Source organism: Euleptes europaea, chromosome 6 (genome assembly GCF_029931775.1).
Source record: "Euleptes europaea isolate rEulEur1 chromosome 6, rEulEur1.hap1, whole genome shotgun sequence".
NCBI lineage: Eukaryota > Metazoa > Chordata > Lepidosauria > Squamata > Sphaerodactylidae > Euleptes > Euleptes europaea.
In genome coordinates, this window is record NC_079317.1 from 47,466,405 (window position 1) to 47,480,488 (window position 14,084).

Genomic DNA, 14,084 nt, shown 5'->3' on the forward strand with positions numbered 1-14,084 from the left:
AAAATGAGACGATAAGTTAAACATTAAAGAATGCATGGCACACCATCCCTTTCTAAGCTGATTTGTGTTAACTTTGATTAAGAATGCCCTGAAACTGTCTGTTCCCCACCCCAGGAAGTAAGACTTAGATAAAATACAACCTAGTAGATCCAACTGGGCTGGCACAGCAGAACGACAGGAATAAGTTTTGTTAATTTATATCTGAATGAACTTTGTATTTGTTACATGCTTAAGGATAGGCATGATTTATTTTCTAAATTATCACCCTTGGATAGTTTGATAGTAGATTATTTTAAGATGAGCTCAATTTACTCATAACTGGGATCCTCTGTACATTTCTCCATGCAAAAACTGTCTCTGAATTGTTCATCCAAATGGCTTTGTTCGTGAAAATAAACTACTTGTAGAAAACTGCAAGCTGTTCTCCAAGCTTTCCCCCCTATAGGCCACTTCAACTGAAGTTGCTCATCGTGGAAAGTTGAACTGCTGTTTGTGTTGATTAATCAGTGTTCAGATGACGTCATCTCAGGTTCATACCATGTGCTCATTCATTCTGGACTAAACTGCCCTTGCATTCTCCCAATAAAAATGCTGTTTGATTATTAATTCCTATCAGTATACCTTTTGTTTAATTCACTGTGTAGAAATAATTGTCAACAAAAAACTTAAAAATGAAACTTTCTTTTAAAAATAGTTACATTAGTGTTAATCTAAGAGGTGAGTAATTGTAACATTTACCATTGTCCCCACTGACTAAGGGGATATTTGTGTCTTAATTATTATTTTCTCTATAGGTTTATTTAAAATTATTCGTACATGTAATATCCTCCCAGACTACACGGTTAATGAATGTGTATTGTAATGTAATGCTTCAGGTTCTACCAGGTCTCCTGTTAGTGTTGTATTGGAAAAGACATTTAGGGCATTGTATAGTTGATAGTATTCCCCCCCCCCCTTAGGGCATATAGAATATAACATCTGAATCTAAACATCCCACATTATTTGAATATAGCATGTTCTATAACCTTGCACAATATAAAACCCACTTTCTATAGGGTTCTGAATGGCAGGTTCATGGAGATACTTTAGTGATTTTGTATAGTGTGGTAGAGTAGCAAACCTAGAAGAAGAGAAACCATTCTCTTCATAGAAAGTAAGGCAAAGGGAAACTTGCCAAGAACACATGGTGTTTGAAGTCTCTTGGTACAAATTTGAATTTTCTCTAAAGCTCTACCAAGCCATTGAATTACTCTGTTCCTCCTTTTCTCCTTACTCTCTTGACAGCCCAAATATTTAAAGATACTGACAACAATTCTTTTACTGTTCCTTAAAGGAAGTGCCTACTTAAAGTGTAAGCTAATTCTACACAATGGTAAATTTAATTAGCAAGATTCAATTAGAGAAGAAGCCTTTAGTGTTTCATTTGCTCAAAGATTCATGTTTCTGCTTTTGTGGATTGTTGGGTTCCTCTTGAGTTTGTGGCAGTATCAGAAGGGTGTGCAAAATGAAGCATTTTGTTAGGTGATACTTGAATAGTAATTGCTGTACATAACTTTTAGCATTGTGGTGAAAAAGAGAGATCTGATTTCTCTAAAGTTAAAAATCCCATCTCATGCTTTAAAGGGAAATAGAACTGCATGTTTAGGCTTATTTTTTCTAGTCTACTGTACAAATGTGTTTGTGGCATAAACATCTGGTTCTCAGAGAGATAGGTTAAATATATGAGTGTCACCATTTTCAGATAATCTTGGGAACCAAACCATGTAGCAGTTGCATGCAAGAGTTGAAGGAGAAGAATGTTGTTTAAATTAATAAAAATCAAGGAGACAGTTTGGATTTTCCAAGAATTGGAGGCATTTAACTTTGAAAATATTCTAGTCGTATAAAAGGGGGGAGAAAAAACAGCTAATACTAGTTATCCTTAAATATGCACTTGATTATTGTAGTATCTAATGATGACTGGTTTGATCTGTGGTGACTGATCATCAAGCACGAGCCCCTCAGAACACAAATACAATGTCACATCATCCTACAAACTTCTTCTCCTTGGCAGCAGTTCATGTGTTTAATTGTATATATGCATTTATGAATCAGTCCTAAGAATTCTAGAAGAGTGGTTGCAAAAATAATTAGCAATCTTGGAGCACCCTAATAACAAATCTTTATTCCAGGATAAGCTTTCATGTTCTAGAGCCCACTACTTCATATGAATTGAAATAGCCTATGAAAGCTTATGCTGGAATACAAACATGTTAGCCTTTAAGGTGCCAAAAGACTAGTGTATGAATATAGTCTTAAGAATCTGTCTGAAGAATTTTCTGTGCTTTTTATCGGTAAATTTGGATCAGTTGTTACAAGAAAATCAATAGACTGGTCACAGGCATACCAGCATTTATGTATTTGACAATTAAAATTATGAAAATATCTAAAGGTATTTCTAGAAAAATAATGGGGATTTAAGTTAGCAGAAGCTAAGGAACGCCAGCCATGGTTTGTCTTGCAATGGCAGGCCACCAAGAAAGTCCAGGACTGCTACTCGGAAGCAGGCAATGGCAGACTGCCTTTAAACATTTCTTGCCTTGAAAACCCTGTGGTTTTGTCATAGCTGTGACTTGATGGCAGAAAAACAAAAACAAAACTAGCCTCTAAAAAACTCTTTCCCCTAATTTTTATCTTCTTACTTTCTCACTGTCCAACTCAGCCATCCTAACATTAGAGGTGGTGGTTTGAGACACTTCAAGTAAAAATGAGTATTTATAACCAGAAATACTATAAAGACCAGCAAGTGAACATTTCAGCTTTCCTGGTAACTCTCATTGTGATCATCTCTGGTGGAGTATGAAGAGGCAGAGCAGATGTTTATACTTAGTACCTTCTTAACCTGCCCTTTCTCCAAGGAGCTCAGTGCCATGTACATCATTCTCCCTCCATTTTATTCTTCTAACACCCCTTTAAGGTAGGTTAGGCTGAGAGTGTAACTGGTCCTGTCACTGAATCAGCTTTATGACAGAGTGAGGATTTGAACTTGGTTCTCCCATATTCTAGTCCAGCACTCTGCATATGACTAATTGTGTAAAGTGTTTCAAGTGGGCGTGTTTAAACCAGTGTTTAAAGAGGGAGTATAAAGACTGAATGTCTCTCCCATGTTTGTAGTACAGATGACTGTCCCTTTTAAAAATAAAAATCAATTCACTGCCTACAGTCAGCTGTTCCACTTTTAAATCTGAAAAAATAAGTTGTAACCTAGGTTCATTTATATAGAAACAAATAGCTGGGAGTATTGCTGGATAACTCTTAATGTTTTGGTAATATGTAAGTGTGCCCTTTCAGGTCTCCGCCATCTTATCCCCTTTTCATTTCCCTCTTTATTTTGCTGGGTGGTCCTCTGCCATCCTACTCTCCCTTCTGTCTTCCTCTGTACCCATTCATTTTTGCCTTTCCTGAACTTCTACCAAGTTTCCTGCCTAGCCTTTTTTTCTAGGTTCATATAACTGCCCTGCTTTTAAAATAGAAACCCATCTTCTATTTATTTTCATTCTACACCCTGAAACTATGCATATTACTTGATAGTACCTTTAATAGTTTTTTTTGTTAGGAGTCTTCCAGATGCAAGGCAAAATTAACAGACATAGCCACAACAGTTGAGTACATTAAAAATATTAAAGTAAAACATTGCTAAGTAAATTGCATAAAATACAATCCCAAACATAGAGCCATAATCTACAATTGAAACAAGAAAAAAATTAAGCTCTCAGCAATTCCAATTTTACTAGTGACAGTATCTGTCCAAAAATATTTCATGTTTGAAGTAGGTCTCATGATATAGGACTTTCATTAACAAGACTGTGGACCATTTTTCAGTGAACATATCAAAGTGTAAATGAGCTTTTGAGCATTGTAAATGAAAAGTTAACCGTTTTATCAGTGCTTTATCCCACGCTGTCTTGTACTATGAGCTCAACTTGATTGTTTTCCAGTTTCTAGTCTTGCGTGAGGGATAAAGGAGAGTAAGATTTTTATACACCAAATATTTATTTTGGCCTGGAAAATTTCCTGATAGTACACATGGATCAGGGATGGCATTCTGTTTAGAATGTTCTGAACCTGATTCTAGATCTTACCTTCCAGCAATAGCAAGACTGTCTTGGAAATTAAATATCACAGTTTCAGTGATGAGTAGTGAATACTGAAGATTCGTTTGCAGTGGTATGTAAGAAAAATGCACAAATTGTTGTGGAGCTAGGAAAATACAGACTTCTGGAGCTGCCCTGTGGTGTTTGGCTCAGCTGACTTGCTCATGTGAGTTAGCATTGTGTGCATTTCCAATTCTCCTATTTGCTTGTAGCATGCCCAACCGCACTGGCTGTAATGCACAGGACCTGTGCTTGGGAGGGGCTTCTATAACTGGCAAACAAACAGCTTGCTGGTAGTTTATTTTTACTTATGACTTTACTTATACCACATCTTTTTCCCCAATGGAATCTCAGATTGGCTTAGATTGTTCTCCTTTCCTCCATTTTACCCTCACGATAACCCTGCAAGGCAGGTTAGACTGAGTATGTGTGACTGGGTCAGATCACTTAACAAGCTTCGATGGCTTGTTAAGAGTGGGAATCCAAACCTGGGCATCCCAAATACTAGTGTAACGGTCTAACCATTATTGCTCTGGCTTGGTGGTAAGGTGCTCTTAATGCCTCAGAATTGCTGCTATGCAGACAAAAATGCTAGTGTTCTTATTTGGAGTAAGGGTACCATTGGAGAGCCCACTAATGATCTTTTGCCTGGAAACCTCTAAAAACCTGAAACCCATCCTAAATGTTGACATCTATACTGAAAGTGGCCTCAGATATGTACTGTGGTGTTTAATCAAGGAATCAATGCTTAATTCATTTTTTAGAATCCTTTAAAATGTTCAAAAATCCCCTATTAGTTGGGGGATTAAAAAAAAAATTGTGGGAGGCAAGTGCATTGGGAGAAGAGGCATCCCTTCTCTCACACCTTAAGGAATGCCTCTTCTAAAGTGGTGTCTGCATACAATTGTGCCTGCGTATCCCATCTTAACACAATACTTTTATTTTCCAGAACGGTTATTTTATTCATGGGCAAAACTTGTGGAGATATAATTGGTTAAAGCTCATGCAATTAATTGACTAAAATTTCTTTAATAAGTGGTACTTCAACAGTTTCTGTGTTTCATTGTTCTGAACATGGAACTTCATAATTATTTCTCAAAACAGCAGTGAAGGTAACAATAAGCTTCCTGGGAAGATTAAGTGTCTGCTTTTGAGAAACAAATAAGAAAACATCATGGTCATCTACTTAGTTCATGCTTTTGCGTAGTGGGGTAATAGGCTCCAATCTGGACCCATTCACACCAGATTAGACAGTGTACAGTTGAATGCAAACAAGACCATTTCGGCCACTGCTGTTGCCATGGTTACCAGAACTGAGCAATACTGCCTTGCCACACATTCTAATGTGAGACAGTTGCGGCCAAATTTAGCCAGACCAGATTTGTCACAGTGTTCTGACTTTCAGTCAATAAATTGTCTGGCTTTATCTCAGCAGCTCATTTAGAATAAGTGCCACATAGATGGGGGTCTCTAGAAAACCCACTCCCTGTGGCCTGTCAGCTGGGTTTTGGCTTCCTGTGATCATATAGAATTTGTCAGAACGTTTTGAAACCAGTCAGAGCTGTTGCATAATCGGTTCATTTGGACCTGCCAGATAGAATACAAGTGTAATTGTTGGAAGAACTGAAGAATGTAAATTAAACATTGTTGAGGATCACGCGCTTAGCTAGATTGGTTGAAGAGACTGAATAATGCAAATGATAGCACTGGGGCTCAGTTTAGCTTGGGGGAAAATTCATTTCTTTTTTTCCCTCCCTTCTCCTCTGTTTCAGTAATAGTTATGCCCGTGTGCGAGCTGTGGTGATGACCCGTGATGATTCTAGTGGTGGATGGTTACCACTTGGAGGGGGTGGACTAAGCTGTGTCACCGTTTTCAAAGTCATCCAACAGGAAGAAAATGGCTGTGCTGATTTTCTTGTACATGGGGAGCGCCTCAGGGATAAAACGGTAAAAAAAACCTACTATATATTTATTGTGGTGTTAGTGAAAATCCATATTCCAGAGAATGACTTTCCAGTCCTGAACAGAGTTATGCCCTTGTTGACCCATTGATTTCATTGGGCTTAGAAGGGTATGACTCTGTTTAAGATTACCCTGTTGATCTTCTAAACAAGTTTATGATGGGAGTGTTCTCAATTTTGGTTGATTTATTTATCTCTTTTTTTAAAAAAAATTGCTCAATTCATTAGTGCTTGGAAACACACATTCCAATTGTCTTGGGGCAGTGAAGTCCCATTTCGGATGCCATTTCATGTTGTTGTTTGGAAAAATATTTTTTAAAGCAAACAACTGGGGAAATAGAGAATATTTTTAGTTAATTAAAATATAAATGTTCCGGTTCATAAATTTAAGAGGTTTCAAAGCCTCTCACAGAGCCTCCCAATAATCATATGGTACATTCCATAAGAATTGGAATATAATACAGGAAAAGTTAATATTAAACTGAAAAATTATTATGCCAGACTAGACTTTTGAAGCTAGACTACTTCAAATTAAGCTTTCAATAATTTAGGGAAATTTAAATATAATCTCCAGGTTTAAAGCTGCTTGGTGGGAAACAGAACATGCTTATGAGATTAATTCTTTGTGGAAACAGATTTTGTGCCAGAATGAAAGATGAAATGGGTAGTTCCAGGAATGTACCACAATTGTGCCAATTATTGCTTTGGTGTGGAATTGTTCATAAATGTGATTCCAATTACTATTCTTTGGCCTTTCTTACTTCTTTTGCAATTGGATACAACTACCAACAGAATCACTGGCAACCCAGGAGCATTTTAAATATTACCCTTATTGCATAGAGCCATTTTTCCATGAATGGCTCCCACATGGCTTGGGTAAATGACCTAACCACATGGGCAGATGCTGATTACATGGGTATTTCCCATGGAAAATCAGCCCCTGCTTGCATGAGTTTCACAGAAGCCCCACACAGAAAAACCGTTCAGAGAATATAACTTTTAAAATGTCCCCCAGCCACATAGCAAATGGCGTAATTTATGGCCTAAATAATCCCCATGGAAGCTAAATAGGATTATAAGTCTTTTTTATTTTGTAGAGCTATCCTGTGAGAGTGTTTCCTGTGTTTGTTGTCCTAGTAGAGCAACTTCTCAATGATATCTTTATATGGATATAGGGGTGATGATTTTTCATTAGTGCTAAAAATTGTTAGATTTATTTTCCCCAATGAATCTTCAGAAGCCCTGTCCCATGACATGAAGTAGCCAGTTTCTTTTTTGGTCTCTTTATGTGTAACAAATCTGAATGTAGGAGCAGTGAAATAACTGCTTATAACAGGCCAAAATGTGGTGGCTATTCAGATATAATTTTTGTAATTGCATATTGTTAGATGCTACCACGATTCACAGTGGATACAGTATCCTATAAAATAAGCTGTGTTTTTTTGTTTTTTGTTTTTGGATTGTAGTCCTCCACAGGTGTTTGCAGTGCTCACCTACTTCTGTGCACACCCAACAGCCAGCTCTTAGTCATCCCACACAGCAGTATTGAAGATTTCCATATCAAAAAGAAGTATATTGTTCTTCTGGATCTTTCCTTTCTCTCCTCCTTGGGGCAGCAGTTTCTTTTACCTGAACAATTTAGAGTGAAAAGAGCAGGGAAGAGAAGCTGCTTCCAGAGAAATGAGAAGAATGGAAAGACCTTGGATGATTTGCTTGTTCCCTCTACTAAGGCAAGGGTAACTGCTGTCTCAGGTGTGTAGGTGTTCTCTGTTTGCTGCAAGCACTGGAACGAAGTAAGCGCTATGCATGCTCTCCAGCTGATGCAACTTGTATCTAAATGAGCTGAAAGATAGCAAAAACACAGAATGGGAGCTAAGTACATGTCCCCTCATAAATAACACCTTAACATCTTAATTTTCAGTAGCAGCATCAGCAAGACAGATCATTATATCATTTCCCCCCCCCCCCACTGGTATTCTTGCATGTGTGATAATCTGATACTTCATTCTGGGTGGTTTTAAAGTTTTGCCAGCCCTTTTGAGTACATGCCACTAATTCTTCCCATCTGTTGTCCTTGGAAATATTCTGTAAGAAGTTAACCTTTGGAGCTACTTTCTAAATAGTAGTTAACTCCATTTTTCTAATAGACCTGCTGCCCCCTTAGGCCCAACATCCATTACTTACTGCCCCAAATAGTTTCAGCTTTTCATAGACACAGATGCTGTTTTATGTGTTATTTCACATGTGTCCATGCATGTGCAGTGTCAAAAAGAAATATGGCAGCTGGGACTCAGTGCCATTGGAAACTAAGAGCAGTCCTACATAGGCAGTAGGATGATGTGGAAGTAGAATAGACTGTGTCTCTTCAGGCTGCAGTGGTCAGTCACATTTGTAACACTCCTCTACATGATAACGTTCCCTGCAAGTAGAAAACTGGCAAAATAGGAAGAGGGCTTTGCTAGAAACTTTCATGTTGATATGCTAATTTCTGATTTGTAGAGAATTTTTTTATGTAGGGGAAAATTAAAAATTAGTGTTCTTCACATGCAGCCTGAAGTGATACAGCCCACTCTGCTACCTCAGGACTTTGCCACATCCTTTTGCTGCATACATAGACCAGATCTTTAAGTAGTATTGAAAGGTTCAAAGCCAACAGCAAAGGGGGAGGAAGATGCAGAGGCAGCCAGTTGTAGAGATGTGATATTTGTCATCTTTCATTTCCATCTTTTGAAACTACCAGAAACCACTCTTTGGGAGTTTGGATCCAAACTTTGGGAGTCTGGAGCCAATCACCTGTTGTGGCTCTGCCCACACTCTGCCCTAAGATGTTGTCATGATGCACAGAGTGGGTGGATCTGCAGTGGGAATCTTAGTAGTCAGTCTTGTATATGCATTGTTGTCATCATGGGCAACACTACAGCCAGAGTGATGTGGTTGCCTCTCTAGAATCTCCTCCAGTTTTTCTTTCTGTGGAGTACCAAGTGATGCAATAATTAAGGGTAGATAGATGAAATAGGCGAGTACCTTGAGAGAGTCTCATAATTTTTATGGTTTGAAGAGCTGGTGGAAAGTTTCTTGCAAAATAGAGGAAAAAATCCCAATCCACCTTTTATCAGATTCCTGTTAGAACGTGAACCAGATGCCTTAAATATAAGTCTGTTAGGTTGAATTAATGGATAAAGCATGTCTTAGCTATGCCATTCAAATGTTTCTTATAATAAAATTTAAGTGGTCCACAATAGCTGCTGAACTTGTATAAGAAAAGAGCACAGTTAGCATGCATTTCTTTTAAAAAGGGCTCTAAGTAAACAGGTGTGACATTTGTTTGTTTTTTTGTTTTTTTTTTCTTGCATTTTTAAGGGGTACAAAAAAGGAAAAAGGGAAAGGGATAGTTGTTAACATTATAAAAACATACAGTATTGTAGCTCGGGGGTCGCATAACTAGTTAGCATGCCAGAGTCTCGTTCGTTATCGGAATTAACCAGACAAATCGCTCCACCAACTAAGAACGGCCATGCGTGTGACATTTGTGATTTGCACAAAAATAAGCATTAGAAAAAATTCTGAATACAGATATAATTTATGGGTTTGATCCTGACTAGTGTTTTTTGCTGGTGCAAGTACTTCTGTGTGTGGAATATAATTTCCCCTCTCCTGTGGGAGCCTGATGCCCCCCCCCCCAACCTGATCTCCAGGGCACAGGATCCCCCCTAGCAACATGATTTCAGAAGTAATGTTGGCCTACCATGGGAAAGAGGAGCCAGGAAGATCCTACTCCAAGTACAGAAACCCTTGTGCCAGTGGAAATGGTCGTCAGGATCCAAGCTTATGGCAGCTCACATTTCATAATTTTAAATGCAAGAACATCCCAAATTGCCTTCCTCTTTATACAGCTTTTTAGCATTTGCTATGTTGTTTGGCTACTTAAGTGAGAAAGAGAAGTTTTGGGAGAAATTATGGAGAAACTAATTACCACTTCTCAATTTCTCCCAAAACTTCTCTTTGTGCTCTATATGGAGATTCTCTGTCTGGCTTCCTTTACAATGAGAAGAGCCAACTGATGCTGTCTGGGCTTGGCTTTCTGCTGAAGAAAGGACAACTGCTAAGGGCCTAACCAGATGTGACAGCATTCTTGTGGCCACCACAGACTCCTCTTTGTTTAAAGTGATTTAAAGTGATTTAAAAATGCCGTGGAGGCCCAAGCCTTATGGGCCCTTCAGCATGGCACTCTTGTGTCCCCTCCACACCCATTTTCAAGTGCTGAAACAGCCACAGCAGGGTTGCACCTATTACAGCACTGAATAAGGTACATGGGGGAGACGGAGACACAAGAGCTCCTCAGTCCACCGTGCTGCCAGCCCGATCAGGATAGCACCCTAGTGGCATTTTAATGACTTTTAAATGACAGTGCCCACAAGGACACCATCAGGTCTAGTTTGGCCCTATGGCAGCTTCAGCCAACCTAGCTTAGCTTCATTATACTGAGTAGTGAGTCTGTCTTCATCAAACCTCCAAAGTGGAACAACATAGGAGCTTTAGCACAGTAAAAAGATTCCCCCTTAGATCATTTGGCCTCTGGCTTCAGTCCTTCATCCCATGTAATTTTTTTCTTCAGAGCTATTGATATCTCATCTTCTTCCTGCAACATATCTGTTCTTCCCTCTGTTTCCAACTACAGCTGAAAGAGCTCCAACCTTTTCCTTAAAGCTGTTCAAATTCAGCAGTCAAAATATACTGCACAGATTATGAAGATATACTTCAAATGAACATTGTGGCCGGTTGAGTTTCTTTGATACAGAACTGGAATTTTTTAACAGAGCAGATTCTTATCTCAGCCCTAAAATCCTTTAGTTTTCAGTTTGAAAGTAGTGACTTCCTGACTCTGACACCACTAGGCTGTCTGAACTAATGTCTGACTGCTGTATTTGAATGACTAAGGATAAGCAAGCTGAATGTGTCCTGAAAGATGAAGGTAATGTTGATTTGGAAAGTCAAGTCCCTGAAGGATATAGTCCAGTTGTCTCTAACTTGGTTAAGAGCCTGGGGTGATGCTAGATCCAGCTTTTTTGCTGGAAAAGCAAGTTGACACAGCTGCCAAAAAGGCATTCTACCAATCCTCATGGATCTTCCTGGTTTCTACCAGCTCAACTTAGCACAGACAATGGCCCCCTACCTTAAATTGGCTGACCTTGCCACATGATTCCATTCTATAGTTATCACAAGTCTAGACTTCTGTAATGCACTTCTCATTGATCTGCCCTTAAAGACAACTCGGAAACCTCAGTTGGTACTGAACCCAGCAGCCCGGCTACTATCAGGGGCTAAGTGGAATCTGCATATCACTCCCACTCCACAAACACTCCATTGGTTACTGATCAGACACCAGGCTCAACTCAAGGTTCTAACTGTTACCTACCCTTAATGGCACTAGATGTACTGGCAGGACTGCCTCTTCTGCTATGTTCCACTGCTAATAGTGTTAGGTAAAGGTCCCCTGTGCAAGCACCGGGTCATTCCTGACCCATGGGGTGATGTCACATCCTGACATTTCCAAGGCAGACTTTGTTTGCGGGGTGGTTTGCCAGTGCCTTCCCCAGTCATCTTCCCTTTACCCCCAGCAAGCTGGGTACTCATTTTACCGACCTCGGAAGGATGGAAGGCTGAGTCAACCTTGAACCGGCTACCTGAAACCAACTTCTGTCGGGATCGAACTCAGGTCGTGAGCAGAGCTTTTGACTGCAGTACTGCAGCTTAACACTCTGCGCCACGGGGCTCATAGTGTTAGTTTACTTTAAAACCATGATGCATTTTCTTTAAAACAAATTTTAAGATCATGTCTTTGGAAGTGATTTTATTTGCTTTTTCATCCATTTAAACAAACTTGGCACTGCATCATACAGCAGCTCCTTTGCCATCATGGTAGCTCAGAGCATTAAAAATAAAGCTGAAAGTGAAATTTATCCAGGTGTAAATGAGAACCTATGGACTGAACTCAGTAATTTTGTATTAGGCCAAGGAAAGAAATAAATTGCAATTCAAACATATGATTTATTTGTCCAGCATGGAAGAGAAGTATGATAACATAGTCAAGTCCTTTAATCACCTTATTTTAGTTGAATATTTTGCAGCAAAACGCTGGGTATTGTTTCTTGAATGAGAATATTTGCTTGATGTGTTCCTGACAAAGAGCCTGTCGGGTATCTTGAAAAGTGATAGCATCCAGGATATGGATTTCACTTTGGAGTGACAGACTATTTCTGGACTTGTTTACCCAGCTTGTTTAGATCTCTGTTGGAATGTAAAGGGTTCTCCCCTCCCCCCTTCTCCTCACAAAGCACCCTTGACATAATTGCACACTTCCTCCTTTATTATACTTCCTTTCCGAGATCTGGCTCCAGCCAGTCTACTTGGAACAATTACCTTCCACTCTAACCTGGACAGGTCTGCTGCTCTTTTAAACTATGTAAACATAGGAGGAGAGTTCCTTTTATATGCAGCATTACGCATACATGCAAGCCTTCAGTATTTTAGATCCCCATAGGCCAAAGGCTTTAAGTGATATTTATTTTGCTTTCTGGCTTAATAATGAGATGCTTATCCTATTGAGACTTGTACATCTTATTGTCTAATATTCTATCTTAGCCACAAGAAGACAAGTACCAGAAGGGGGAGGCACAGGAAAACCTGTGTCTGTTGGGGCTTTCAGACCAAAGGAACATGAATGCTACATTTGAAAGGAATCATGTACTCTAAATGTTTCCGTTTATTTGCTTGGCATCGTTCTTCCTAAATACAATTTTTTGAAGTCATTTTGAACTTTGGCCAAGAGCTGGGAAGAAAAGAGTGCTTGGAAACTGGGGGGGTGGGGAGGGAGAGTGATGGGTAGGTAAACTGGCGGGAGGGACAAGATGACCACTGAATCTGCCACTGAAAGCTGCTTCCCACTCCTTCTCCGATTGTGGATCCAGGATGCTTCCCACTCATTTCTAGACCAAACAAGGAAGACCATGCAGATTCACATCTAGAACCTCGGAGTGGGAAAATCATCTGGGGAGAGGACAGTCGAAAGTGAGGAAATGGCAGGTGATGTGTTAGGTGCACATGTCCAGTGCTGATTCTCTGCTACAAATTTCTTCTTCCTGAGGCCACTTCTGTAATTTTTTTAAGGCACTTGAGCTCTGTTGCTTGCATGTAATGTGCAGTTGTGTGTGTGTGTGTGTGTAAAGTGCCGTCAAGTCATAGCCTACTTATGGCGGCCCCTTTTTGGGGTTTTCATGGCAAGAGACTAACAGGTAGTTTGCCAGTGCCTTCCTCTAAGCCAGAAAGCAAAATAGGTATCACTTAAAGCCTTTTGCCTATGGGGATCTAAAATACTGAAGGCTTGCATGTATACATAATGCTGCATATAAGAGGAACTCTCCTCCTATGTTTACATAGTTTAAAATGTGCAGTTAGCCTCTGTAAAACTAATATTTTTGCTTGATGACATGGTACCGTCTTAAAAACGATTGAATTAATTGTAACATTAAGCAACAGTTCGAGGAGTTGCACCTTGTTTTCTAAAACTAGTTGTATATACATACAGGCTGTCTGTTAAACTTTGCTCTGAAGTCGCCTTTTCCCCCCTAGGTGGTTTTGGAATGTACGTTAAAGAAGGACCTTATTTACAATAAGGTTACACCAACTTTTCATCACTGGAAGATTGATGACAAAAAATTTGGCCTGACATTTCAGAGTCCTGCTGATGCAAGAGCGTTTGATAGAGGTATTCGTAGGGCTGTAGAAGATATCTCTCAAGGTATGGATATTGTTTGCTGAATCTTTTCTTAACAAATTATCAGTTATGATAGGGTTAATTAGGCTATCCGGAGCTTTTGAAGGGGTGGTCTGCTCTGGTTGCTTTTCTTGCCCCTTCCCCACCCAGTTGCAGTAGCAAGTTATTTTTCTCACTCTGGAATTGAAAGGCAGTTTAAACCATGAGTGAAAGAAA

General features: G+C 39.4%; 1 protein-coding gene across 1 annotated transcript in view; it reads left to right on the top strand.

Moving 5' to 3' along the window:
• SPRED1 (sprouty related EVH1 domain containing 1) overlaps positions 1 to 14,084 on the top strand; it is a 69,999-nt gene that overhangs the window by 38,189 nt on the left and 17,726 nt on the right. Inside the window, exons 2-3 of the mRNA XM_056850868.1 lie at positions 5,906 to 6,080; positions 13,724 to 13,892. Coding sequence (XP_056706846.1) covers positions 5,906 to 6,080; positions 13,724 to 13,892 — 344 coding nt within the window. The remainder of the gene's footprint in view (positions 1 to 5,905; positions 6,081 to 13,723; positions 13,893 to 14,084) is intronic.